This window comes from Rhodotorula toruloides (assembly GCF_000320785.1).
Source record: "Rhodotorula toruloides NP11 unplaced genomic scaffold Scaffold19, whole genome shotgun sequence".
NCBI classification, from domain to species: Eukaryota; Fungi; Basidiomycota; class Microbotryomycetes; order Sporidiobolales; family Sporidiobolaceae; genus Rhodotorula; species Rhodotorula toruloides.
In genome coordinates this window covers 315,274-341,472 of record NW_015622979.1, presented here as the reverse complement: position 1 = coordinate 341,472, position 26,199 = coordinate 315,274, and the positions used below count along the sequence as shown (strand labels likewise).

Below are 26,199 nucleotides of genomic sequence, written 5' to 3'. Positions count from 1 at the left end.
GAGGGCGAAAGGCGAACGAAGGCGTCTAGAGCTTGGCACGAGGCTTCTCCTCGTAGACCGAGACGTTGTGGCCCTTGCAGTCCTTGAGCAGGCGGCGGAGGATCTTGCCGGCTGGAGATTTGGGGACGGCATCGACAAGGACGAAGCCGCCGCGGATCCTGCGTCCCACCCATCCTCGGTCAGCATCGCTCTCGTAGCGGAGAGTGAACGCAGGACGCACCACTTGTAAGGCGCATGCTTGCCCTCGACATGCCTTCTCAACGCGTGCGCAAACTCGTCGGCCTTCTTGCCGCCCTTGAGGACTTCCTTGTCGAACGGGACGACGTAGGCCCGAGGGTACTCGGTCGCGTGGTCTTGGTGGTAGACGGAGGTGACGCCGGCGTCTTGGACGAGGGGGGAGGCGCAGAGGGAGTCTTCGAGCTCGGCGGGCGAGACTTGGAAGCTGCGAGTGGAGAGGCGGCGGCGCGAGGAGTGGTCGAGCAAGGGGGTCAAGGAGAAGAGGAAACATGAGAACAGTCAGCAAAAGACTAGAAGATTGGAGGAAGGGATCGCCGCGCACCCCTTGACCTTGATCAGCTCCTTCAGCCTGTCCGTGATGTACAAGTTGCCCTCAGGGTCAAGCTTGCCAATGTCGCCGGTGCAGAACCACCCGTCCTCGGTGAACGACTCGGCAGTCGCTTCGGGGTTGTTGAGGTACGAAATCGTGCAGCAGACGGAGCGAATCAGGACTTCGCCTTCTTCGCCGACGTTGACCGCTGCGTCGGGCACTCAAGACCATCAGCTCGGCGTCGTGAGAGGGACTGTAAGGTGGACGCACGCTTGCCCGTCTCGACCGAGCGAATCATCAACTCCGTCGCGGGATACGCAGGTCCACAACTTCCCAACTGCGACTTCAAGTGCTCCCAAGTCATGCTCTGTTGCTGCGTCGCTCCGCCCGTCTCGCTCAAGCCGTAACCGATCTTGATGAGGATCCCGAGGCGCTTGTACACTTGCTCGATGACGCTTGTCGCGAGGGGAGCGCCGCCGGAGGTGCAGCCTCGGACAGAGGACAGGTTGAAGCCGTCGACTGTGGGATATAGAGACCCGTCAGCGAGAGTGTAGAGTCAAAAGCGAGCGAAAACCTACGCACCGAGAGGAGACTTGGCGAGGAGGACGGCGATGGGAGGCGAGAAGTGCAAGTGAGTCGCCCGGGATTCCTGCGCAATCTTGAGGTATGTGACCGGGTCGAACTGTATGAGCATAGAGCGTCAGTAGAGAGAAAGCTGGAGCTGGGAGGAAGGGTGAGGCGCACCTTGCTGACGGTGGTGACGGTCGCTCCGAAGGCAACGCCGACCATGAGCACGTTCGCCCAGCCAAACTGCACGAACAATCACTGTCAGAACAGAGAACAATGCGAGAGAGAAGGCGTCGTGGGAACACACGATATGGTAGAACGGCGGGAGTCCGACCAACCGCTCGTTCTCGCCCAGCGTCGACGCATGCCACACCGCGATCAACGCCGACCCAATCGCTCGGTGCGTCAAAATGACGCCCTTGGACTTGCCCGACGTTCCCGAACTCCAGAAGATCATTGCCGCGCGAAGGGCATCTTCGCTTCCGGTGTATTTGGGCGGGGTGAACGGCTTTGAGTTCGGAGAGAGGAGGACCTTCCAGTCGCTTACTGTCCATCCTCCGAGGTTCGTCACGGGCTGAACGAGCGAGAGAGCCGAAGCGCCGTAATCGTCTGCGTCCGGGTTGACGAGGAAGACGTTCCCCTTTGTTGGGTAGCCGAGTTGGGCTTGCAGTTCGGGCGTGAGGAGCTTGAAGGCTTGTTGGAAGCTAGAGAGGCCGGAGGCAGTGGTGACGATTGCGGCGGGCTGCGAGAGGGTGAGGATGTGGGCAATTTCTTGAGGTGTCAAGACGGGGTTGGCGGCCGTGAGCTGCGAGTGGCTCGAGATCAGCATTGCTCGAGTAGTGATCACCGAGAGCAGTCGACGCACCGTCAAGCCGGATGCGAGAACACCGTAGGCGAGCGTAACGAAAGGCAGGCAGTTGGGGAGGTGGAGGAGGACGACAGGCGAGATGATCGCTCCGCGGTTGACCTTCGGGTCCGACGCAGACAGAGGAGCAGGGCGGAGGTTCAGGACGCCGTCGGTCAAGGAGGAAGCGACGGTGAGTGCGTCGCGGTAGAGTCGGCCGAAGGAAAGGGTCGCGCCTGCAAGTTTGGCGAGCTCGCGCATCAGTACGGCTTCGTGGGCGTCTCGGAAGGGTACTGACCGGTCTTTCCGTCACGGAAGATGGTCTTCTCGGGCGGGATGGGCTCGCTCATGGCGTGTTTCTGGAGGTCCTTGGGCGTGGCCTTCCATGTCTCGGTGCCCCGGCGGAAGGGCTGCGAGAAGAGGAACTCGAATGCCTGCGTTCGAGGGTCCTTGTCAGCGTTCGAGTGCGGCCGCGGCTGGACTGTGGAAGGATACGGACGGTGTTTGACGAGTGGGGGAGCGGGCTGGCTTTGACGACGGATGGGAAGCGGACGGCGGTGTTCTCGAGTGAAGCCATGTCAACCAGTAGCAAAGTGTGGTCGCGCAGAGCAGTAGGGAGAGCAGGAGAGCCGACGCTGGACTGAGCCGAGGATTCTCCGGCAAGCGAGATCCGGCCGCGGAGTCCCGTCCCGAAGTGATGAAGCCGTACAGCCGCGTGCGAGCCGGGTAAGCCTGTGTGCACCTTCAGTCACAGTAGCCGGTACAGTACCGCGCTGACCGGAGACGACAGGCAAGCGACGCAGGACCTCGCGCGCTCGCTCGTTCTTCGGCGAGGCGGTGCATGCGATGGACGGTGGACGCTCTCCTCACACGGCTTCGTTCATTCGTTACTGCTGCTCTGTGACTCGCTATAGACCCGCTCGAACACGCTAGACCCGACCAAACAGCCGCACGTTCGTCCGCCCGCTCGCTCAATCCTCATCACTCCAAAGTCGCCGGATGGGTCAACACACTCGTCTGCTCACGTTTGACCAGCTCGAGCCATGGCAGAAGGACAACCACTGGATCACGGGAGGGTACCGGCCACTCTTGCGGTCGTACAGGGCTTGTTTGCGGTCCATCTTTGCGACCCATAATGAAACGGTCAACATCGTGCGTGGTCTCTCCGCTCTTGTTGAGTCGTTTTCAAGTCTCACCGATGCACTCGCGCACCGCAGTGGACGCACCTGATCGGCTCGGCCATCGCTGTCTCGACAGCCTTCTACCTCCTCCTCGACCTCTCACCCTCCGGCACCCTCACTCACGGCCGAAAAGGCTGGCTCGCTCCCTTCGCCGGCATACCCTATCCCTTCCCAAACGCAGCCCAGCCGAGCGTCGAGATTTGGGACACGATCGGGTTCGCGGCGTTTTTGGTGTCGGCGAGCGTTTGCCTGGGTGCGTCTTGCGTTTCCTTCGACGCCACACTCTCGCTGACTCGGCGTGCGCGACAGGCTTCTCCGCCTTCTTCCACACCTTTGTCGCTCACTCAAAAGAGGTGCCCAGCGACATCCTCTCGCTCCTGACGCTTCCCTCCCTAACCCGCCGCTACTCGCGCAGGTTGCCCAACGCTGGAACCGCCTAGACTACGTCGGCATCGTCGTCCTAATCAGCGGCACCTTCGTCCCGATGGTGCACTACGGGTTCGCCTGTGCGTTTGCCTCCTCCCGCTTCCTCGAAGTTAGGATTGAGCGAGACTGACGATTTGCGGAGCGAACAGGCGACAGCCACCTTCGCAACCTCTACATCGGTCTAATCTATACCTTCGCCGCCGGTCCGTCCCCTCACCCACCCTTCTCACACGGCGAACGCAACTAACAGACCTTCGCAACGCAGCAACAACCGCAACGGTCGTCTCCCCTCACGCCCAGACTCCGCAGTTCCGTCGACTGAGAACATACATCTTTATTGCGCTCGGGTTGAGCGCGGTCGTCCCTGTTGGACATGCGGTTTGGCGGTATGGGGTGAGTTCGCGCCTTCTGCGCCGGAAGACCAGGATGCGGGACTGACTGCTTCGGTGGTGTGGTGCAGCTCGAAGGAGCATCAGCGAACATCTCGCTCTTCTGGCTCGCGCTTGGCGGCGCGTTATACATCATCGGCGCCCTCCTGTTCGTCCCTTTCCTCTCTCCCCCCCTTCTTGCCCCACTGAAACCTCGCACACAGCTACGCCGAACGCTGTCCCGAGCGTTTCTCCCCCGGGACATTCAACACCTTCTTCTCCTCGCACCAGATCTTCCACGTGTTGATTTTGCTTGCTGCGTGTAGTCATTGGACGGCGATTACGGAGGGGTTTAGGTATTGGCATGGGGAGAGGGGGGGAGTGTGCTAGATTGCTATGGAGTGATCGACGTTTGAGGGCGACGAGGAGAGCGCGTGAGGATAAGGAGGAGAGGGAGAGGGAGAGGGAGAGGAGAACTTCGCTCCTCTCTCGCTGTCACATCGGACGCTCGTGGGACAGAACGAATGATTTGCAAGAACTGTGAGGGACAATCAACAGAACCAAGAGAAGGGAAGCGCAGCGCGAGACCAAATACAGAACGTTGGGAAATGCTTGAGGAGTCGGATCGAGGCGGTCGTTCGACTTCATTGGGGTGTCGGGGTCACCGGGAGATTCTGAGAGGAGACGAAGAGGTCAGCGACGCCCTTCCTCGTCCTACGATGCCGCCTCGCCGACTCACGCGACCCCTCCTGATCCCCACATCCTTCAGCGAGAGTCTCCTACCACCCTCCTCCGCTCCTCGTAACGTCCACAGCCAGTCCGCCCGGTCGAGTCAGAGTGCGTTGGTAGGCTAGACGTGCGTAGGCGCCGGCCATGAAGGAGAGGGCGCCGCTGGAGGTGATGTGGGGGGACTGATTAGTCCGAGAGGAGAGGGAGGAGCGAGGAGCGCGTGGGAGGAGCGGAGAGACGCACAAGGTGTAGAGACCGCGGTGACGGAGGTGGTGGATGGCTGCCATTGTGTTCTGTGCGGTGTGTGTGTGCAGAGAAGAGACGAGAGCGCGAGGGAGGCCCGCGAGGTCAGGTCGAATACAACCGAGTTTGTAATCTGAATACAAGCTGAATACAAAGTCGACCCCCCTGCTCTTCCTCTCCCTTCTACCGCTCCCACTCGCTCGATGGCGAGCACAGCGCCGCACCCGCTCTCAGGCTTCGCAAAGGGCTCCTGGCCAGTGCCCGACTTCAGCCTCGAGTCGCGGCGGCCTAAAGCGTCCTCGACCCTCCCCTCGCTCTTCGCTCGCCGAGACGTCACGACCGCCTTCAGACCGCCCGATGAGGAGAAAGGGCGCTCGCTGAGATCCAAGAGTCAGGCCAACTCGACTTCGGCGCTGTTCAGCGGGAGCGACGTCTCGAATCAGGGAGCGGGAGGGTTCAGTCAACTTGGCTCGGAAACGGTCTTTGCGGGCGCAGAAGACCAGGATGGCGGCGACGACGACTACCTGGACTCGTGGGTTGCGGATGGAGGTGCGCTTGCGGCAGAGGAGGTGGTCGACGAGACGACCGAGCAGGTCGGGGCGGTCGACCTCTCGAGGGACTCTGGGCTCGAGCGCGCTGCCTCGCCGCCTACCGGAACTACGCGGCAAGTAATGGACTGGACGATGGTGCTGGAGAACGCAGTGATGAAGGCGGATGGCGACATCAACCTTCAGTAAGTCTCGCTTCGCTACCCTTTTCTCGCGCCTCGACCGCTTATCGAGACACGCCTGCTACAGCGACCGAGGCGTCACCTGCGTCCCCGACTCGATCTCCGACCTCGCCACCCTGCGCTCCTTCAAAGCCGCCTTCTCGAGAACGACCTTCACCCGTACCCAATCCAGTCCCGCTTCCGTCGCCTCTTCCCGCCGATCCTTCGAGCGCACCTCCTCCGGCTCCATAAGTGCGGTCCCTACTTCTGTTCCCGTCAAGCTCCTCCTCGCCAAGAACCAGCTCACCGCCGACTCGCTCTCGAACGCCCTCTGGTCGCTCCCGAACCTCCAAGTTCTCACGCTCCGGCAGAATTTCCTCGAGCGACTACCTGAAGGCGTCGGTCGGTTGACAGGGCTGCAAGAACTCAACGTCGCGAGCAATCGTCTGAGATACCTCCCCGCCGAGATCCTCCTCCTCGACAACCTTTCGAACCTCGCGCTTCACCCGAACCCATTCCTTCCTGCCCCCAAGCCTTCTACGCCTATTCCACCGAGTACATCTGCCTCGCCTGAGTCCCCCGTTCGCCATGAACGCCTCCTAAGTGCCCTCACTGTCCACTACGCCGTGCCCTCACTCAAGGAGACATGCATCCGACGCCTCCTCACTCCATCTCGTCCATCTTCGACTACTCCGTCCATAAAAGCCGAATACGACGTTGATTACGTTCGCGCAGTCCTTCCAGACCACCTTCTCGCGCCTTTCCTCTCCACCTTCCAGATCTCGCCTCCGACTCTCTCCTTCGCCTGCCAAAGACACTCTTCCGCATCATCCACCCTCTCACTCGACTCTTTCGCCTCGACTCCATCACCCCAACCCTTCGACCCCCTCTCCAACATCTGCCGCTCGCCCCTCCACGCAGGCGAAGACCGCGTCTTCTTCACTCCCGCCTGCGAGCGGTTCGAGTGGGTCTCGGAGGCGACGCTTAAGCCTGCGCAGAAGGCAGATGGAAAGATGGGGAAGGATGGGGACATTAGGAACATCCCGATTCGCTGGAGGGGGTGTACGGCGGCGTGTCTCGACTGGCTCGAGGAGGAGGAGCAGGTCGACCAACACGATATCGATGAGCCCGCTGCAGCGGCAACCTAGACCACCGCGCTCCACCTTTTCCACTTCTCCCTCTCTCCCAGCCGTCTCTCGCTCCTCCATTTGTTCAATCATTCGTCTTTCTCATCTCGCATCACATTCGCATACTCCACCTTTGATCGCATCACTGCAGGAACTCTCGTGTCTCCCTCATCGTCGCACAATCTGCAGCCTGCCCTTCCGGCGTGGCGCAATAGACTTCTTCTCGAGCATCGAACTGGCGGAGACGAGAGTGACACAGTCGATGCGAGCGATACATACTGGTCTACAAGTCTACAGTGCGATAAGAAGTGGGTTGCGGAAGAGGAGGAGCCGCAAGACTCTGACCGCCTGCGAGAAGCTCGTTGTGGGCTCGTGGAGAGCTGCGTAGCGCAGACTGTCAGACAAATGCAGAGTCATGCAAGCTGGAAAACGTACTCGACAGCCTTGACGACCACGGGGATGAGCGAGCCTGTCGAGACGCTGACTTTGCGGTGGTTGACCGCTCGCAAGAAGGACTGGATAACGCCGCCGTGTGCCGTTATTGAGACGAACTGCGCAGGATCGGTTGCGAAGATCTGCAAGATGACCGTGTCAGCGGTACAGCCGTTGATCAGCTGGAGACGGCTGCTCACCTTGTTCAGAACCTGCTGAGTTCTGAGCGCGTGTTGCTGGTTCGATTCCCGCCAATCGGGGCTCCAGAGCTCGTCTGCGAGCAGTCAAGGTCAGCAATGCTCGTACGGGAGGCGACGGGCTGCGCACCATGTTCGGAGAAAGGCACCTCGAGCCTGAAGGACGGGTAATGCCGCTTGAGGTACGTCTTCGTGTTTCGCTTGTCGCCTGTCCACGAGAGTCTTGTCAGTTTGAGTACAGCACGGCGTGGGTAAAGTTGACTGACAGGTATGAACGCCCATCGTCTCGCTGGGAGGTCGCGATTGTTAGCTGAGTTCTCGGAGCGGAATGATGAGCGCACGCACCGCAGATGCTCTCGTATCAGCGGCTTCTTGTGATAACGGCGCTCTTCTAAGATGTCGGACCAAGTGATCTCCAATGTCGAAGCAGCGCGAGAAAGCGGGCTTGAGTAGTAGCTCTGAGGGGAAGGCGCTCCATCGCGAAGCTCTCGCTTCCAGGCAGAGTTGACGCGAGCAGCTTGTCGTTCGCCGAGAGGCGTGAGGAGCGGATCCGGTCCCCACTGCGAGACGCATCAAGTCAGCAGAGCGAAATTGTCTGCGTCTCGAGCGAAACGCACTTTGATCTCGCCGTCACCTTCCAGCATGCTCCAATAGTTGTCCCACGCCTCAGTCCCGTACTTCTTCTCGCCGACATTGTGCCAGCCCTCGCCATGCCGTCCGACGAAGAAGACCTTATAAGCCGTTCCTACGTCCGCCTCCCGATTGAGCCGGTCTATCCGCTCAGCGAACCGCTGCCATCGTTCTTCTGACTTGTCCAGCAAGCCAAAGGAGTCGTCGAGTGGATCGTACGCCGCGGAGTCGTTGAAGTGTGCAGAGGACTGAGCGAAGACTGTGGTTGCGAAGGGAGTCAGCAGCGCCAGGGTCGTCTGGAGAGCTCCGCTACCCACAGCTATCCACTACAGTGTAGTTCGTCGGGCAAAACGTCTGCGTCTCGCCTCGTCTGGCTGAAGCGACCTCGTTTCGGTCGAAGGTGGGGTCCGAGGGTGATTGAAGCAAGAGGAGCGACGAGAAGAGGCGAGAGGCAGCCAGCGCCGGCATGCTGATCTGTGACGTTCAATTTGGCGCCTCAAAAGGGGCGCGAGACTGTCGGTCGCTCGTGGTCGAGCAAGACAGACGAAGCGATGAAGTCGAGTCGCGGACAAATTCGCTGAGGTGGATAGAGGAGGCCGTGTAGAGGTATTTGCGAGTCGCAGATAGCTGGCGCAAGCTCAAACAAACCCAGCGGGGGCGTGACGGATGCTGACGAGACGTTGCGAAGAGAAAGAGGAGAACGTGCGAGCTTCCCCTGGGCCACACCTCCTTAGGAATGGTGAACGCCACAGCTGTAAGTACAAACAAGCCTCTACTGCTGCTCTATCGAGCCGTCCCCGACCAGAACCGCGTGGTTGACCCGCTCCTTCTCGTCCGTGAGTTGCCAGGTCTCGATGCGCTCGCCAAAGTCGGACAGCTGGTACACCCGCATGCGCCGCGTAAACGTCGAGTTGCCGTAGCCGGAGTACTGCGGGCGAGAGAAGGGTCAGCGACGGTGTGGGAAATGGAGAAGAGGTCGAAAGCGCACCGTCGCACCCGCTCCGAAGCAGATCCAGACGCCGTCGACCCGCCTGCAGTCGCTCGTGATGTGACAATGGCCGTGCGCGACAACCTTGACTTCGGGCCTGCCCGTCGTCGGAGTCGCCGCCTCGCCGTCCCAGAAAGCGTCCACGGGTGCGTCGCCTTCGCCTCGGGGCGCGGGAAGCTCGCCTTGCGCGAGGACGCCTTGCTGCCAGAAGCCGCTGTCGGTCTTCGATGCGCCGTCGCCCTCGAGACGTTCGCCGATGCGGAGGCGCTTGCCGGAAGGCGAGACGTCAACCTTGGGCGAGTAGGCTTGTTGAAGCGGGATGTGCATGAAGACCCTGCGAGCACAGGATGTCAGCTCGTGCATGACGGAGGGAGCAGAGTTCGACGCACATCGCGTTCGGCTTGGCCTCCATGGGCGACGCCTTGGTCGGTCCAGCTGGCAGCACCGTCGGCTCGAGCCATCCTTCCTCCGCCAGCATCTCCTCCTCGGCCTCCTCGAGACGATCAGCCGACGCGACACCGACCGTCTCCGTCTGGTCGTCACCCTTGCTAGCGGAGGACTCGAAGGAGATATTGTCGTCCGGGGTTTCGACGATCTCGCTGCCGTCGTAAGGTTCGACTGCAGGCGTAAGCGAGTCGTCGTCCACGGCCGCTCCGAACTCGGCCTCCGTATCGGCCTTCATCTCCTTCTCCAGCTCCTGCAACTCCTGCACGCCCGCCTGCTCCCACTCGTCGTTCAGGTTGGCGAGCGAGTCCTCATCTTGTCGCTTCGTCAACCGCACGAGCCGACGTCCTCCGTCTGAGCCAGCTGGAGGTCGCGCAGGCTTCTTCTTCGGTCGGCCAGGGCGGCGGTTGCTCGAGACTCGATTCGCCGTGATGAGCTGGCGAGGCGGCGTGTACGGGCGAGTGTACGTCTTCATCTGGGCCGAGCGACCGCGGAACCAGTTGATCCTGCGCGAGAAGTCGTCAACGCCGAGCTCGCGCGAAGCAGAGGAAGGGGAACGAACTGATCAGGCTTGAGGTAGTCGTACGAAGGCTTCGCCCACGGATTGACGTTCCTGACGTTGGCGTGCGAGTCGAGGAAGTACATGTTGAAGAGCGCGACGTCGTCGCCGGCGGCGGACGGCGAGCGGATCGAGCGGACGTAGTTGCCGATGCCGGCGACGGAAGACGGGCCGGGCTCGCCCATGAAGAGCGGGAGGTGGCGCATCAGGTCTGTGTGAAAAACAGAAGGTCGGCTAAGAAGACGACGAAGTAGCACAAAGAGAAAGCAGAACGTACTCATCTGACCCTCTCGTGCCAGCGTCGTCTCCTCCTCGTCGTGGTTGCCGAACACAACCGTCCAAGGGATGCCGCGCTCGTACAGCAGCGGCGCCCACTTCAAGATGACCGACTGCGCATCCCACGACGTCTCCTGCCCATTCAACTGGTCCCCGCTCAAGACGACCAAGTCCGGCTTGACCTCCTCCAACGCCGTCTCGAGCCATTTGAGGCTGTAGACGTCCGCGCCGAGCTGCTTGCACTCGGCTTCGCGCTTCCAGTCGAGGTCGCGGCATGCGCCGGGACCGACGGAGAAGTGCAAGTCGGCGATTTGGAGGATGGTGAAGTTGCCGGCGTTCGAGAAGCGGAGAACGGGCGTCGCAGGGAGCTCTGCGAGATCAGCAGGATCAGTTTCACTCGAGCAGGGCAAACTGAGGAGCGCTCAAAGCCAACGCACGCTTGTTCTCCTTGCGGTAGGCCAGACTCGCTCCAACCCTCGTACCCTTCCCATACCCCGTCCCAATCGCCTTCGCATCGTCCGGTCCGCCCGTGACCATCTGCTCGATCCTCTTGAAGCCCGGCAGAGGGTGCACCTCGTTCCCGCCGTACAGGACGTCGAGCTCCGTAATCGGCTCGAGGTCTCCAGCGCTCCCATTCGCGCCCTCCGCCTTCCGCGCGGCAAAGACGTCGGACTGGGGTGTGAGCTTGTAGTGGAGGAAGAGCGGGGTCATGCGTGGCCAGACGCCTTCGCGAAGCGAGGTGGAGACTTCGACCCAGGTGTCCGATTCGGAGAGGTCTTCGATAGAGGCGGTGTGGTTCAGGAGACGGATGTCGGTGATGACGGGTGCGTCGGAGCCGGGGAGCAGGCGGCCTGCGTCGTGACGAGCGTGTCAGTGGCTAAGGAAGTGCAAGGGGAAAGGAAAGGCACGAACGAGCGTAGATGTAGAGGTAGTACACGCCGATCCGCTTGCTCAAGTCCTTGTCAATCCTCTCCCACTTCCCGCGCGTCGCATCCTCCTTCGCTGACGACGTTGGCGAGCAGAGGTCGTACAAGCCGGGCGAGAGGACGCACGTCTTGACCTGCAACTCGGTGAACGGCGTCGTGCTCGGCTCGAGCGGGTCCCAGCCGCTCTTCGCCTTGTCGCCCATCGACGACATGCCCCACAGATCCCAATCGTCCTCGTCCGCCCAGCTGTCTGTCGTCTCGGCGCCTAGTTCCGTCCCTCCCGCCTCGACATTCTCCTTCGGCGGTGTTCGGGAGAAGGCAACCTGGTTGGCTTGGTGTCCGAGGTTGATGGGCTTGCCGTACGGGCGGTCGTAGGGTGCTTCGAGCTTGTAGCGTGCGGTGAGGAGCGAGGCGAGGAGGAGTGTGAGGCCGACGAAGAAAATGCGGACGAAGGTGCGTGACGAAGATGGCGAGAGCATCCTAGCAGTCGCTTCCAGGCGTCCAACAAGCAGCCTCCTCGCGTGACTCCCGCTGATGCTACCCTCCCGTCCTCGAGACTGATGAAGCGGTGCGGCGCGTCGTCAACCGCGTCGGGCGCCGGGTTCGTTCGTGCAGTGGACTTTCGAGCAATGAAGCAGCGGGTACACGATCCTCAGCGGCAGCCTGTGCGTGTGTGAGGCGGGGAAGCGGGAGAGGACCTCGTCCCGAGACACCCAAGTCCCCTCGAGCCCCTGTCGAGGTCGCTTTCACTCCTTCCTCGCTCTTTCCCAGGCCCGCATAATTCGCAATGCTCGTAATGAAGCGCATACAAGCGAATGTTTACCACCCGCACTCGACTTGGCCGAATCAAGGACTCCACATCGATCCCTTCGTCACCGCGCACCTTATCTCGACTTCCTTCGCACCTCGCTCACGTCGTCGCTCTCGCTGCTTTCTGGCTGGATCGCTGCCAGACACACTCAAGCTTGACTCTTGCACACGCTGCTGAGCTCCTGTCGCCTCACGAGAACCGGATAGTCCGCGGTGAACCAGCAGATCCATCGATAGGTGCGTTGATGTCGATCCAGCTCGCCTCGTCCTCTCTGCGAGCTCGCTCTGTTCTTCCGTTGACTCTTGCCTTTCCCTCGCAGCACCCAGCGACCTCCCTTCGCCGTTCGCCGCCCGGGAAGACACCGCTTTTCGCGTGATCGGCTTGCCCCTTCCCTTCGCTCTTCTCCCTCTTCCCACACCTCACACGCGACGACAGCTATGAGCAGGGACGTCACCGCGCTCAAGACGCCCATGTTCGTCTCTGCACTCGCTCTCTCGCGCCCTCTACGCTCACTGACAAGGCCCCCGCACTTCGCCGCCCCACAACCAAACGCCGTCCGTCGTCCCCAGGCCGTCGCGCCCAGAGTCGCCCGGCGCCATGACGCCCAGCATCAACTCTTTGCGCCGCCTCGGACGCTCGCAGCCTCTCAGGAAGATCCTCGTCGCCAACCGCGGTGTGCGTCGCGCCGTCTTCCCTTTTGAGGGTCGTTGAGAGAGGCCGGTTGTGCGGTCCGATCCTGCCGATGCAGGGTGAAGGGAGACGCAGCGGACGCACCGGAGGATGGAGCAGGGAGCAGGCTTTGTTGTATCGCGCGACGGCGAGCTGACGCCCGACTCGACCCCTTCTCCCTTCCCGATGATTCTCTCGACGCTCGCAGGAAATCGCCATTCGCGTCTTCCGTACCGCCCACGAGTTGGGCATGACCACCGTCGCCATCTACTCGCACGAGGACCGTTTTTCGGCTCACCGCAACAAGGCCGACGAGGCGTACATGGTCGGCAAGGGCATGACGCCTGTCGCAGCCTACCTCGCGCAGGACGACATCATCCGCGTCGCTCTCGAGCACGGCGTTACGATGATCCACCCCGGTTACGGCTTCCTGTCGGAGAACGCCGAATTTGCTCGCAAGGTCGAAGAAGCGGGCCTCATCTTTGTAGGCCCGCAACCGAAGGTGATCGACGGACTGGGAGATAAGGTGAAGGCACGCAAGCTGGGTTCGTCGTCATTTCGGTCCTGTTCCCGGATCCCAACGAACTCAGGAAAACGAGATATGGACATCCAAAGCTAATGCGCTCCCTTCATCCTTCCCTTATCCCGCCCAACTTGCCGCCATGCCTGGACTACAATTATTCCGGCGTCAGCCATGTCGATCCAGGTCCCCGTCGTTCCTGGCACGCCCGGCGCCATCGAGAACTTCAAGGAGGCGGACGCCTTTGTCGCCGAGCACGGCTTCCCTGTCATCATCAAGGCCGCCATGGGTGGCGGAGGACGTGGAATGCGTGTTGTTCGCGAGGCGTCCGAGTTCGAGTCGGCGTTCAAGACGGCCGTCTCGGAGGCGAAGAGCGCGTTTGGAGATGGAACGGTCTTCGTCGAGCGCTTCCTCGACCATCCTCGCCACATCGAGGCGCAGCTCATCGGTGACTCTGAAGGTGAGCGCTGATGGACCTTTTGAACGAATGAAAAAAAGATTGACGGGACAAACCCCGCAGGCAACGTCGTCCACCTCTTCGAGCGCGACTGCTCCGTCCAGCGTCGTCACCAGAAGGTCGTCGAGCTTGGCCCGTCGACCAACCTCCCGGACGAATTGCGCGAGCAGCTCCTCGCCGACGCCGTCAAGATCTGCAAGGCCGTCGGATACCGCAACGCCGGAACTTGCGAGTTCCTCGTCGACTCGCGCGGCTACTACTTCATCGAGATCAACCCGCGTATCCAGGTCGAGCACACTGTTACGGAGGAGATTACCGGAATCGACATCGTCGCTGCGCAGATCCAGGTGCGTCTCGTCCGGGCGATTTTCTGGATTTGTGCGTTTCCTGACTTTTTCTCTTGCAGATCGCCGCTGGAGCTACGCTCGCCGAGCTCGGTTTGACGCAGGACACGATCACGAAGCGCGGCTACGCCATTCAGTGCCGCATCACGACCGAGAACCCCGCCGCCAACTTCCAGCCCGACACGGGCAAGCTCGAAGTCTACCGCTCCGCAGGCGGTAACGGTGTTCGTCTCGACGCGAGTTCGGGCTTCGCGGGCGCCCAAATCACGCCCCACTACGATTCCTTGCTCGTCAAGTGCACAACTCGCGGCGCGACTTTCGAGATCGCTCGCCGCAAGATGCTGCGTGCACTTGTAGAATTCAGGATTCGCGGCACGTACACCAACATCCCCTTCTTGTTCCGCGTCCTGTCACACCCGGCATTCGTCGAGGGCAAGACGTGGACGACCTTCATCGACGACACCCCCGAACTCTTCAACCTCGTCAACTCGCAGAACCGCGCTCAGAAGCTCCTTTCGTACCTCGGAGACCTCGCCGTCAACGGCTCGTCCATCAAGGGACAGCAGGGCGAGCCGGGACTCCACGAGGAAATCCCCATCCCGACCTTCTACGACTCGAAGGACGACTCGAAGCCGATCGACACGAGCGCGCCCTGCGAGACTGGCTGGCGCAACATCATCAAGGAGAAGGGTCCCGAGGGCTTCGCCAAGGCCGTCCGCGAGTACCCCGGCGTCCTGATCATGGACACGACCTGGCGCGACGCCCACCAGTCGCTCCTCGCCACCCGCCTCCGCACGATCGACATGGCCAACATTGCCAAGGAGACGTCGCACGCGCTGCAGAACGCGTACTCGCTCGAGTGCTGGGGTGGCGCGACCTTCGACGTCGCTATGCGGTTCCTCTACGAGGACCCCTGGGAGCGCCTCCGCGAATTGCGCAAGCTCGTCCCGAACATCCCCTTCCAGGCGCTCGTGCGCGGCGCGAACGCGGTCGGCTACACGAGCTACCCCGACAACGCCATCTACGAGTTCTCGAAGCGCGCAGTCGAGAATGGTCTGGACATCTTCCGTGTCTTTGACTCGCTCAACTACATCGAGAACATGCGTCTCGGTATCGACGCGGCCAAGCAGGCCGGCGGTGTCGTCGAGGCCGTCATCTGCTACACCGGCGACGTCGCGAACCCGAAGGGCCACAGCAAGTACACGCTCGACTACTACCTCAACTTTGCCCAGGAGCTCGTCGACTGCGGCATCCACGTCCTCGCAATCAAGGACATGGCTGGTCTTCTCAAGCCCGAGGCCGCAACCATGCTTGTCGGCGCCCTTCGCAAGAAGTTCCCCGATATCCCTATCCACGTCCACTCGCACGACACGGCCGGTATCTCGGTCTCGTCGATGCTCACCTGCGCTGCTGCCGGCGCCGACGTGGTCGACGTCGCGATCGACAGCATGTCCGGCACGACCTCGCAGCCGTCGATGGGTGCCGTCTGCTCGGCGCTCGAGCAGTCCGGCCTGGGAACCGGCATTTCGTACGCCAACATCCAGGCGCTCAACCTCTACTGGTCGAACGTCCGCCAGCTCTACCAGTGTTTCGAGGCGAACGTTCGCGCGTCCGACTCGGTGTGTACCCACAGTCTTCTTCTGCGACTCGACCCAATCCGCTGACTCTTCCGCTTCTCCCCTCCCCTTCGCCGCCTTTCATCGCCATCTCCGCCGCGCAGGGCGTCTTCGAGCACCAAATGCCGGGCGGCCAGTACACCAACCTCATGTTCCAGTCCCAGCAGCTCGGTCTCTCTGGTCAGTGGAAGGCCGTCGTCAAGGCGTACATCGAGGCGAACGAACTCTGCGGCGACATCGTCAAGGTCACGCCGTCGTCGAAGGTCGTCGGTGACTTTGCCCAGTTCCTTGTGGCCAACAAGCTCTCGAAGCAGGACATCCTCGACCAGGCCGACAAGCTCGACTTCCCCTCGTCCGTCGTCGAGTTCTTCCAGGGCTACCTCGGACAGCCCGTCGGCGGCTTCCCTGAGCCGCTCCGCTCGAAGATCATCCGCGACAAGGAGCGCATCGACGGTCGCCCCGGTCAGAACATGAAGCCGTATCCCTTCGCCGAGGTTCGCCAGCGTGAGTGTCGCTCTCGGTTGTATCAACGAAGGCAGCCGTACGGAGCGGCGGCGGAACATCAGAAAAGCGGCGGAGCAACCCTGACCCGCTGACCTCCTTCGCTCCCGCAGAACTTGTCGACAAGTACGGCTCGTCGATCTCGTCATGCGACGTCCTCTCGTACTGCATGTACCCCAAGGTCTTCGATGAGTTCAAGGAGTTCAACCTCAAGTATGGCGAGCTCTCGTAAGTCCGCTGCCGCCTGCTCACCTTGTCTCCTTGAGCTGACCTCTGGCGCTACAGCAAACTTCCGACGCGCTACTTCCTCGCCAAGCCTCCCATCGGCGAGGAGGTCCAGGTTGAGATCGAGCAGGGCAAGATGCTCATCATCAAGCTCATCGCCGTCTCGCCCGTCAACCCCGTCACCGGCATCCGCGAGGTCCTCTTCGAGCTCAACGGTGCGTACCCTCGACCTCACACGGTGGGACTCGACTGACGAAACCGCTCGCAACGCAGGCGAGGCCCGTCTCGTCAAGATCGAGGACCGCAACGCCGCGATCGAGACTGTCCGTCGCGAGAAGGCGACGAAGGAGCCCGGATCGATCGGCGCGTCGATGTCTGGTGTCGTCGTCGAGATCCGCGTCAAGGAGGGACAGGATGTCAAGGCTGGCGACCCGTACGCCCCTCTCTCGCCGCCCACCGCTGTTCGAGACCTATCGCTGACCCGTACGATTCCTCCTTCGCAGCGTGGCGGTCATGAGCGCCATGAAGATGGAGTCGAACGTCTCCTCCCCCGTCTCGGGCAAGGTCAAGCGCGTGGCCGTCCAGGCAGGCGACTCTCTCGACCAGGGCGACCTTATTCTCGAGATTGTGCACTCTTAGGTGACCGGGAACGGATGGATGGGGATGGATACTTTGTGCCTAGAACTGACCTGACATCCGGTTTTGTGAATCTGAATCCCAAGCTGTACCTTCTCATTGCGCAACGCGACTGGAAAAGGAGAACGCTGGGGTAGTCGATTGCAGGGAAAGGGATACAGGAACAGTCTCGGGGTAAAAGCTATACGAACGTCTCAATTCTTCGCGCCTCGTCCCAGCCCGCTCATCCCAAACACCTGCTTCGCCAGCGCCGCGAGCACTTCCGCCTTCTCGGTCTGCGGGAGGTCCTTGAAGACCGAGTAGACTGACTTGCCCTTGGCATCGCGGATCGCGCCGAGCTTCGAGCCGCCGAATGCGCCGATTGCTGCGCCGGGGAGGTTGCCTGCGATCTGTCGAGGGGAAAAGGCGGGAGGAGGCGAGGGAGAGACGGTTCCGGCGGTGGAGGACAGGCAGCGCGCGATAGCGTTGTCAGTGGGCAGTCGTGGGCGCACATCGTCGAGGAAAGGACGCACGAATCCAATCACCGCTCCAGCCGCCGCGCCCGACCAGGTCCACAACGGCAAGACCCGGTTCACCTCGGGCCTCAGCATGTCCTCGAAGACGTTGCCAAAGACGTACTCCGCATCTGGCCGCTCGCGCTCCTCGGGCTCTTCCTCCGCCGCCGCACTCGTTCCCGCACCTCCGCCAAAGAAGGACCAAAAGTTCCCGCTGTCGTCCGCCGCGTCCGTCCACCGACTGCGATTCGCCTGCCTCAGCTCATCGTATGCTTGTCGTCGGTGTGGGTCGGACAGCGTGTAGTGTGCGTCGGCGACGGCTTGGAACTCGACTGTCGCGGCGCGGCGGCGGGCGTCGTTTGAGGGGCCGGGAGGGACGCGGTCTGGGTGGCACTGCAGCGACTTGCGCTTGTATGCGGTCTTGATTTGGTCAAAGGTGGCGGATTCGGGGACGCCTGTGAGGGTAGGGGCCAGTTAGCGAGGAGGTCTTGAGGAGGTGACGATGTTTCCGGCTGCATGTGCTCCGCCGGGAGTCGAGAGCCGCTGTTGCACGACGTCTGGCCTCCTGCTATGCTCCGCCCTCCTTTAAGTCCACCCAGGCCAGTCACAGAACCCTCTCCTTGTGCTCGTCGTCTCCCGGTCCGACTCCTCGTCCTCGCTGCTCCGCCGCCTAATGCCCATAAGCAAGTCGCCGCTTCGTCCCTTCTCGCCTTCGCAGTCCATCTCGAGCTTCCACGTCGGCAGCGAGTTGAGCAAGTTGTCGGAGATGTGGCGGGTGGGGAGGAGGTGAAGAGAAGGGTGAGCAAGCGTACCCAGGATGGCGTAGTAGTCGGGGAAGGTCTGCGACATGGCTGAGCAACACAGGCAGCGGACACAAGCGAGACGAGCTCGTTGTGAGCGGGAGAAGGTGAAGAAGCTGACGGCGGGGACTTCGCGACGTCACGATCGACGTGACTTTGAACGGATACAAAGCCGACCTAACCAGACATCCTCGGCTGTAATCTGGCTCATCGGCTTCACTCGTTGACCAGTTGTAGCTTCTCCTGGTCTAATATAACAGTGTACACTTGTGCCCACTGACTTTGCGGTAGAGCACTAGGCGAGGAGGAAGCGGGAGTAGCATTACAACCGTGACTTTGAGCTAATGTTGCAACATTACCCCGTCTCATCAGTTCGGGGCGAGCTTTCTTGCTGTCGCACTCTCACTCGCTCCCGCTTGTGACTGCCGCTGGACGATGTCAGACACCAAGTACGCCGAGATCCAGGAGACGCCCGTCGCTTCCACCTCGCGTGGACGACGGGCACGCCCTCTCTCGCCCGCTCTCGACGAGCAGATGGACGTCGACGACACCAACAGGACGGACGAAGAGGAAGACGAGGACGACGAGGACGACCCCATTGTGCGACGACTGCCGGTCTACTACACACCCGAGTACATCCAGTCGCTCTGCCTCCTCCAGTACCCCGACCGCCCTCCTCGACCCGAAACACACCACCCGCTCCTCCCGCCCGCTCTCGAGCCAGACTGGCAGAACGACGACTCGCCTGCGGTGGGGAGGCTCGTCGCCAAGTTCAAGCCGCAGACGCAGCACCTCGAGGTGACGGTGCCGATGGAGAAGGATCCCGAGCGGTGGAACGAGGAGAACGCGATGCGATTCGCGACGGGCGTGATTGAGGACAAGGACAAGGAGCGCGAGAAGGAGACGCAGAAGAAGGGCGGGAGGAGGAAGAGGCGAGACCCGGCGGAGGACGAGGCAGAGCAGCGGTACAGGGAGGAGAAGGAGGCGAGGCGGCTCGACAAGATGGTCTATGCGAGTACGGGCGTGCCGGAAGTGACGAGCTACTTGATCGGTGTCGTGCGGAATGGTGAGCGCAGCGTCCAGTCATTCCCAGCTGACCCTCGCTGACCGTCTCGCCGCTCTCCAGACGCTCTCCACCTGAACCCGATCAACCAGACTTTCCAGCTCCGCCCCTCCCTCACCTACCTCGACCAGATCCTCGCCAACGAGCGACGCGCAAAACGCGCTGCCGAGCAGAACGACGACGACGATGACGACGAGGTTTCGGAGACAGAGATGAAAAAGGAGCAGGCCAAGGCCGTGCAGGTGTCGGTCAAGCGGCAGGAAGGACAGGCGAAGGGACCGCTGGGCGGAGGCAACGGACGAGCGGGTGCAGGACTGTTCGCGCCATTGCGGGCGGAGGAGGCGGAAGAGTGGAAACCGCTCAAGCACTTTCATGCGAATGTGCGTGTCCTCCTCGTGCAGTTGCTTCCCGCGTCCTCGCCGCTGACTTTCACCCTGCTACCCAGACGGATGCTGCGCGGGACGCGTTCGACAGGATGTGCGCGCCGTCACAGACGAAGCTGACGAGCATCACGAAGCCGAAAGAGTACCTCGCAGCATGAAGGCGCTCCGCCGTTGCAACGCATTCTATAGCATGACCTCCTCTTGCGGCACGTGAAGCTCGAGCACGCGTCGTCGCACAGACCACCGCGACGAGGACCCCTCTCCTCCTTCTCCTCACAACATCGCTCGTTCCTCCTTTGTTGTGATAGCTGACGGTTGCTAGAGGAGATGGCAACGCCGATCGCAGAGCTCTACGCCCGCCCACACAGCGCCTACCTCGAACCGTCGCCGTCTCAGCCAGCTCAGTCTTCGACCACTCCTCCCAGCTCGGCCATCTCATCTCTCCGCGCGTCGAGGTCGACTTACAGGACGTCTGTCTCGCTGCAACCCGACGCAGACCCATTTGCAGCTGGCACAATGGCGCACGACGAGGAGGAGGGCGAGATGGAGGGCAGTCGGAACGGGATCTCGCAAGACTCGACGACTTCGCCCCCTCAGCGCTCGAGCGGTCCGTTACGCCGCACATCCTCGTTCTTTCGCTCTCTCGTCAACTCGACCCGACCGAAACCCCGCCGCGCCCGCTCGTCCATCCTCCTCTCGAGTTCAGCAATCTCGCCGCCTCTTCCGCTCGACCCGCCGCCTAAGGTCGCACCGATCCGAACGAGAGCCACGCTTGTCCAGGTCGGAGTGTTGGCGCAGATGGTCGAAGAACAAGCGGGGTCGGGGTGGAGCGGGACGGGGACGAGCTATCCCTCTGGGTCGACTTCGCTTCGAGGTGCTGCGACGTCAACGCCCGAGCGTACCGTCAAGCGGAGGCGCTCGCTGGGTAACTTGCTCAGACGGACGCCGTCGAGCCTCGGTCAGCACGTCGAGGACGAACCGGTCGTTGCGGACGAGACTTCGACACCGGCCTCGCCAAGCAGGGGTTAGCGACTTCCACTTTCTGCTTGTCGATGTCGCTGACGCTGCTCTCCTTTCGGGAACGAAGACGTCGGCGTCGCCCTCACAACCGACACGCCCAGTCGTCGCGCAGGCCTCAATCGCCGCTCCCTCGTCTCGTCCGTCTCGACTCCGCAGCTCCGCTCTCGAATCGCGTCCATCGCTTCAGAAGCAGCAATCGAGTCGCCCGCAAGCTCTCCGCCGCAACCGCCGTTCCGCAGAGTCGCACAGGCGGATCAGCCTCCTCCCCGCCCGCCGCCGTCTGTTCCGCTCCCGCCCATCCCGCAGATCAACACGATTGCACCGACGCCTGGCACGACTCCAGCAAGTCACAAGACGGGCACAGGCTTGCGACGTCGCGATACGGCACCGTCCGTCTTCCAGCCGTCGAGCTACAAAGCGCCGCCAGGTCTCGCTGCGGAAACGCCTGAACCGCCTTCGCCTCTCCGCGCCGAAAGCCGCGCCTCTTTCCGCTCGGTGACCTCAAACGGTCCAGCCCCGCCGAGACCACAACGTTCTCCCCTCCGCCCAGCTCCCTCCCGCTCCGCTTCGCCCCTGCCTTCCGCCTCGAGCGCGCCGCATCGTCCGACGACGCTCGCGCCGCCCGTCTCGTCCGCCACTTTACCCAGTTCGGGCTCGTCGCCGCTCCGCCAGCGTCTCTCGAAGCTTCCGTCCGAGGAACAGCGCGAGACGGAGGAGAAGGTCCCGCTCGCGAGTCTGTACCTTGTGGCGGGGCTGTCGAAGGACCCGCAGACGTGGGTGCGGTCGAGGAGCGAAGACGGAGCGGGCGAGAGGAGGTGGAAGGCGGAGGTGTTGGGTGTCTTGACCGGCGACGAGGAGAAGCGCGATAGCGACATCAAGCTTGTCAGGCTCGACCGGGCGGAGCGGGAGAAGGTGACGCAGAAGGCGTTGAAAGTGCGTCTTCAGCTACTTGACATCTGGCGCAGATCTCGCGAGCTGACCTGTGCGCTCCCAGATGTCGTTCCGCCACGACGTCGAGCTCGTCTCTTCGCCCACTCAGCCGCCAGCGACGACCTCCTTCTTCTCCTTCGCCACCTCTTCTTCAACTGCGCCGCAGCAGAAGCAGTACCATGCCGTGGCGCTGAAGGTCTGGTCGCAAGTCGAGTCCGCTCGCGCCGCCGCAATCGTCTCGAGACTTAGACGCGACGGCTCGGCAGGCGCAGACGCGGTCAAGCAGGCGAAACGGACGACGAAGCTTGGGCGGCGCCTGAGTCACCAACTCATTGAGCAGATGGAGGGTTTCGAGGATACGGACGGGATTGAGGTGCCCTCGAGCGGATTCGCGACCGAGACGGACGGTCGTGCGTTCTTCGCTCGCCTCTCGTAGTCACATCGGCTGACATATTGTCGTAGGGGACTCGGCTTCGGACGGGATCGCTGGTGAGCGCAGCGAGTCGCTCTGGATGCCCTACTGCATCATCCTAGTCTCGACGTTTCCGATCCATGTAAGCGGGCTGGGTCTCCGATGGAAAAGTCTCCTGACGCGGGTCGCACGCAGATTCTTCTCAGCGACGTCCTCCGTCTGTCGTGGGCCCTGTACCATCAGGACCTCGCGATGCACAATGCCCAAATGGACGTCCTCCTGAGCAGCCCAGCGCCTCGAGCGGGCGAGCGCATCGTCGTGCCGATCAGCCTCGAGGAAGAGCATGCGGACACGACCTTCGTTGCAGTAAGGGCTTTCGTCCACCTCGCTGCATGCGACTGCTGACCGCTTCTCCCGCAGATCATGCCCGGCGAGATCGACTGGGCGACTGGCTCCCTCCGCCAACTACATCTGCCGATTTGGCCCGTCTTCAAGGCGTTGCACCTCGACAACATGCTCACCATCGCAGAACTCGCGCTCGCGCCCTTCGGCAAGATCGCCTTCGTTAGCCGCCACGACTTGCTTCTCGTGCGTGATTGTCTGGGTCCTCGATAGGAGGAGTGAGTTGACGCTCTCGTCATGCAGGACTTGTCGGTCTACGTCTTTCAGCAGATCCTCGAGGGCCAAGGCTGGAGAGGTCTTGTTCAGGCCTCAGCGCATGTCCGCGATCTTACCGTCTACCTAGACGTGCGTCTCGGTGCCTACACATTCCGTCGCCGAGGCTGACTACCGCTCGACCCAGGACTCGGGCCCCTGGCTTATCGGCGCGCCCTTCTCCGCCCGCGCTCTTCTCGCCAGCCTCGCTCCGGATGTCGCAGTCGTCGACCTCGACAACAACCTCGTCACTTGCTCGAAACCGCCAAGCGGAGCACTCTCGAAAAGTCCCGTCCGCGACAAACTGCTGCGCGCCCTCGAAGCAGCGATCGGCAACATCGGCCGCAACTTCGTGCCGAAGGAGGTCGTCGAGGCGTTCTCGCACGGTCGCTTTCGACCTTTCTCGCTTGTACATGTCCGCTCACTATATCGACTTCGGGAAGTCCTCTCACAGCATTTCCACCGGCAGGTCGAGGTCGCAGGCCAGCCCCGCGAGGCCGAGCGTCTTCTCCCCGATCCTGCTTGGCAATGGAGCGACACCCGCGCTCTTTCCGCCTTCTCCAACACCCTCTCGCAAACGCCCCGAGCCGGACTCGTCGGTCGAGTTCTTCGACTTACGAGCCCTCGCAAGAGCGTCAGCCTCGACCACCAGACCCTCCGGATGCAGGTCCTCCTCCGCAAGAACGTCGAGGCGTGCGTCGAGCAGCGCGACACACTCGAAGCCGATTACGGCCGCGCGAACAGGAAACTCGCCGTCTTGATTCAGCAGAGCCTCGAGTGGCAGGAGTCGTTTGCCGTCTTCAAGGAGGTGCGTACGCACCCTCACCTTCCCGGGCGCATCGCTGATGCCGCTCCATGCAGTTCTCGGAGCGCGCTGCCCTCCAGGTCGTCGAGCTGCGGGACCGTTTGGCGGCGGAGCACGACACGACTGCGCAACTCAGCGGGCAACTCGTGCAAGACCGCGAGCGACGCATGCGACTCGAAGCCAGTCTCGAGGCAGCCGAGCAAGCCAGGCTCGACGCCATCACCGAGCTCAGCCGGATCAGCGCCATGCGTCGCCGCGTCGAGGAGCAGCGCGCGCTCTTGTCGCAGGGGGTGCGGGCGGTAATCAGCGGCGCCAAAGACGAGACAAGCCCGATCTACCAAGCCGTTGCAGCTCGCATCGACGGCATCTCGCACCGCAGCCAGACGCCATCGCTCTCGCCTCGCTCGACTGACCAGCTCCAATCACCTACGGATGAGCAGGCCGCCCAGCTGAGTGGACGCTCCGATACGCCGGACCTTGTTGTCGATGGCGAGAAGATTCGGGCGGCCACGCAGGAGGTCTTCCGGGTCATCTCGTCCAGGCTTTCACTTGCCCTGCAGGCCGTTGGCGAGTCTACGGCGGCGGACGCGTTAGCGCAGTCGACGTCGGTCGCTTCCTCGGTCGGGACCACGTCGCCTTCGCGATCAGCCATCAGCGACGATGCGACCCTCGTCTCGTCGACTTCCGCCCCTGCTCGCCCTGCCTCCCCCGACATTGGCCCGTTCTCTAAGCCATCGTCGACAAGCCCTTCCGCCTCGCCTGTCCTCAGCTTCCAGCCGAAACCTCTCCACCTGACCCCGCCAGTCACGCCCGAAGTCAGCGATCCGAACACGCCTTTCTCCTTCGTAACCATACGGCCTCGTCACCGCCGTATTGCATCTGGTTTCTCGTCGCACGGCCGCCAGAACTCGCTTGGTGCAGCCTCCGTCCTCAGCTCGGCCAGCTCGGATGCCAGCACGCCGCTCGCCACTCCCATCAGCCGGTCTTTCACGTCGCCCACTCTCAATCGCTCGACTCCGCCTTTCCACAAGTCGACCTTGTCGCGCTCGGCATCTTCGCCGCTGCCAATGCACGAGGAGAGCGACGCCGAAGACGACGCCCAGAGCTTCGTTAGCGTCAGCGAAGGCTACACGGCTTTGCACGCCAGTCGCGCGCATACTCCGGCCTCGATGCGGACCAGCAACCATTTCGAGCTCGAGGAACTCGCCGACAACGTTGCAGAAACGCCGGAGCGCCGCGACGGTTTCGCCCACTCGAGGCAGTCGTCGTGGTCGATCGATGCGCCGCCTGTCGCGCTCTTTACTCGCAGCGGATCGATCAGGTCGCTGAACAAGCGGTGGAGCGTCAACATGGAGGGACGAGTGAGGACGGCGGTCGAGCACATCGAGCAGTCGTCCAGGCCGTAGTCTCTCCCTCGCGCTTAGTACAACGAATGTAGCAATTGCTGTTCATCCTTTGCGTTCTACAAGCGAGCCCTGCGAGAGCTGCGAACGAGAAGGCGGGGTCGGTTCGTCAACTTGCGAAGGTCAAAAGTCTCGAGGCGAGCAGTGCGCTGACCTTTTCCGTCCTCTACGCCGTGAGAGGCCTTCCACCGCGCTCGAGGCGCATGCAGAAAGCGAGCATGTCGCTCAGCTCGGCCTTGGCGCTCTCGCTAGCCGTCAACTCTAGCTCCTGGACGACGCGAGCCTTCGAACATGCGATTTTGACGCGCGTTTCGGGCGTGAGCTGATCGTTGCGGAGCCTCCAGTCGATGTAGGTGAGGCGCGACTCGTGCGGGACGATCTCGTAGAGGGCGAGGAGGGAGCGTTCAAAGTCTGCGAGCGAAGTCAGCAAGGAAAGCTTCGCCGCTTCGATAGCCCGAACGCACGATCGGCTCTGTTCTTCGTGACATTGAGCTCCTTCTCGAGCTCCTGTATCTTGGTCTGGTCCGCGACACTGCTCTGAGGCGACTGAACAGGCGAGAGGAGGCTGCGGGTGGCGGAAGAGGGAGTGGCCGGCGCTGCCGTGGACGAGGGTGTTGTCGGCGGGAGCGCTGTGACAGGGAGAGGTGACTGAGAAGGGGCGAATGCGTGGATCAGGAGGAGCGACGCACAGGGGACCCTGACCGTCCTCGAATCGAAGCAGACGAGGTGGAAGGAGGCGATCGCGCGGTTTTCTGCAGCCCCGGCCGTGTTGATGATATCGAGATATCCAGGCGGCATGATGGCGAGGTTGAAGCCAAAGGGGGACTGTCCCGTCTCTGCGCGAGGCGAAGGAACATGGTCAGCTCGAAACCCGCCAATCCTCCGGCGGCACCTGCCTGGTCTGGCTCGCTTCGCCTCAGAGGTGGCAAGTCAAGACTCACGGAGTACTCCTTGCAGGTGTCCCGTCCCATCCGCACCGAGAACCTTGCCGCCGACGAGCGAACCCTCCATCGACCCTTCGAAGCGCAAGAGACTACCGTACGAGCCGATGAGGTCCTGCCTCGCCGAGTACCACGTCAGGTCCCACTTCATGCCCGGCGCGAGCTCGGCGGAGAAGTTGGCCTCGATGGCGCCGTCTGGGAGGGTGGACGAGGCGAACGGCAGGGCGCGCGCGCCATCGAGGAAGAGGCTGACGTTGATCTGCTCGGCCTGGACAGCCATTAGCGAGGGTCTAGAGTGTGCGAGCGAGAGAAGCGAGTGCAA

The 26,199-nt window shown here is 62.1% G+C and overlaps 10 protein-coding genes across 10 annotated transcripts; 5 read left to right on the top strand and 5 right to left on the bottom strand.

Annotated features, from left to right (window-relative positions):
- Positions 1 to 25: 25 nt before the first annotated feature.
- On the bottom strand, positions 26 to 2,535 carry RHTO_02633 (6-coumarate-CoA ligase; the record flags this gene model as incomplete). The annotated part of the gene is made up of 10 exons (XM_016416307.1): positions 26 to 158; positions 221 to 442; positions 560 to 755; positions 818 to 1,066; positions 1,130 to 1,229; positions 1,292 to 1,357; positions 1,422 to 1,919; positions 1,980 to 2,194; positions 2,257 to 2,392; positions 2,458 to 2,535. 10 exons carry the CDS (start codon positions 2,533 to 2,535, stop codon positions 26 to 28), a joined length of 1,893 nt encoding a protein of 630 aa, XP_016271804.1.
- Positions 2,536 to 2,957: 422 nt separating this feature from the next.
- RHTO_02632 (hemolysin-III channel protein Izh2) lies at positions 2,958 to 4,323 on the top strand (the record flags this gene model as incomplete). Its single annotated transcript, XM_016416306.1, has 8 exons — positions 2,958 to 3,110; positions 3,176 to 3,392; positions 3,449 to 3,492; positions 3,555 to 3,645; positions 3,715 to 3,768; positions 3,831 to 3,958; positions 4,026 to 4,102; positions 4,158 to 4,323. The coding sequence occupies 8 exons, from the start codon at positions 2,958 to 2,960 to the stop codon at positions 4,321 to 4,323; spliced, it is 930 nt and encodes a 309-aa protein (XP_016271803.1).
- Positions 4,324 to 5,108: 785 nt separating this feature from the next.
- RHTO_02631 (leucine rich repeat domain containing protein) lies at positions 5,109 to 6,762 on the top strand (the record flags this gene model as incomplete). The annotated part of the gene is made up of 2 exons (XM_016416305.1): positions 5,109 to 5,638; positions 5,703 to 6,762. The coding sequence occupies 2 exons, from the start codon at positions 5,109 to 5,111 to the stop codon at positions 6,760 to 6,762; spliced, it is 1,590 nt and encodes a 529-aa protein (XP_016271802.1).
- Positions 6,763 to 7,024: 262 nt separating this feature from the next.
- Positions 7,025 to 8,468, bottom strand: RHTO_02630 (phosphoglycerate mutase; the record flags this gene model as incomplete). Its single annotated transcript, XM_016416304.1, has 8 exons — positions 7,025 to 7,121; positions 7,177 to 7,316; positions 7,374 to 7,447; positions 7,501 to 7,578; positions 7,637 to 7,659; positions 7,716 to 7,930; positions 7,988 to 8,259; positions 8,318 to 8,468. 8 exons carry the CDS (start codon positions 8,466 to 8,468, stop codon positions 7,025 to 7,027), a joined length of 1,050 nt encoding a protein of 349 aa, XP_016271801.1.
- Positions 8,469 to 8,772: 304 nt separating this feature from the next.
- RHTO_02629 (phosphatase dcr2) lies at positions 8,773 to 11,672 on the bottom strand (the record flags this gene model as incomplete). The annotated part of the gene is made up of 7 exons (XM_016416303.1): positions 8,773 to 8,928; positions 8,989 to 9,322; positions 9,378 to 9,938; positions 9,995 to 10,202; positions 10,269 to 10,637; positions 10,705 to 11,118; positions 11,180 to 11,672. 7 exons carry the CDS (start codon positions 11,670 to 11,672, stop codon positions 8,773 to 8,775), a joined length of 2,535 nt encoding a protein of 844 aa, XP_016271800.1.
- Positions 11,673 to 12,441: 769 nt separating this feature from the next.
- RHTO_02628 (pyruvate carboxylase) lies at positions 12,442 to 16,975 on the top strand (the record flags this gene model as incomplete). The annotated part of the gene is made up of 11 exons (XM_016416302.1): positions 12,442 to 12,476; positions 12,574 to 12,679; positions 12,882 to 13,218; positions 13,366 to 13,653; positions 13,714 to 13,997; positions 14,057 to 15,613; positions 15,715 to 16,114; positions 16,225 to 16,339; positions 16,397 to 16,551; positions 16,610 to 16,769; positions 16,840 to 16,975. 11 exons carry the CDS (start codon positions 12,442 to 12,444, stop codon positions 16,973 to 16,975), a joined length of 3,573 nt encoding a protein of 1,190 aa, XP_016271799.1.
- A 191-nt stretch (positions 16,976 to 17,166) lies between these two features.
- RHTO_02627 (chaperone protein) lies at positions 17,167 to 18,315 on the bottom strand (the record flags this gene model as incomplete). Its single annotated transcript, XM_016416301.1, has 3 exons — positions 17,167 to 17,361; positions 17,485 to 17,921; positions 18,279 to 18,315. 3 exons carry the CDS (start codon positions 18,313 to 18,315, stop codon positions 17,167 to 17,169), a joined length of 669 nt encoding a protein of 222 aa, XP_016271798.1.
- Positions 18,316 to 18,701: 386 nt separating this feature from the next.
- RHTO_02626 (DNA-directed RNA polymerase III subunit RPC5-like protein) lies at positions 18,702 to 19,870 on the top strand (the record flags this gene model as incomplete). Its single annotated transcript, XM_016416300.1, has 3 exons — positions 18,702 to 19,332; positions 19,393 to 19,709; positions 19,775 to 19,870. The coding sequence occupies 3 exons, from the start codon at positions 18,702 to 18,704 to the stop codon at positions 19,868 to 19,870; spliced, it is 1,044 nt and encodes a 347-aa protein (XP_016271797.1).
- Positions 19,871 to 20,228: 358 nt separating this feature from the next.
- RHTO_02625 (DENN domain protein) lies at positions 20,229 to 24,939 on the top strand (the record flags this gene model as incomplete). The annotated part of the gene is made up of 10 exons (XM_016416299.1): positions 20,229 to 20,736; positions 20,800 to 21,665; positions 21,727 to 22,072; positions 22,125 to 22,216; positions 22,270 to 22,440; positions 22,495 to 22,662; positions 22,720 to 22,821; positions 22,877 to 23,137; positions 23,198 to 23,536; positions 23,590 to 24,939. The coding sequence occupies 10 exons, from the start codon at positions 20,229 to 20,231 to the stop codon at positions 24,937 to 24,939; spliced, it is 4,203 nt and encodes a 1,400-aa protein (XP_016271796.1).
- A 163-nt stretch (positions 24,940 to 25,102) lies between these two features.
- RHTO_02624 (uncharacterized protein) lies at positions 25,103 to 26,157 on the bottom strand (the record flags this gene model as incomplete). Its single annotated transcript, XM_016416298.1, has 4 exons — positions 25,103 to 25,347; positions 25,401 to 25,565; positions 25,626 to 25,772; positions 25,878 to 26,157. 4 exons carry the CDS (start codon positions 26,155 to 26,157, stop codon positions 25,103 to 25,105), a joined length of 837 nt encoding a protein of 278 aa, XP_016271795.1.
- Between the last annotated feature and the right edge of the window lie 42 nt (positions 26,158 to 26,199).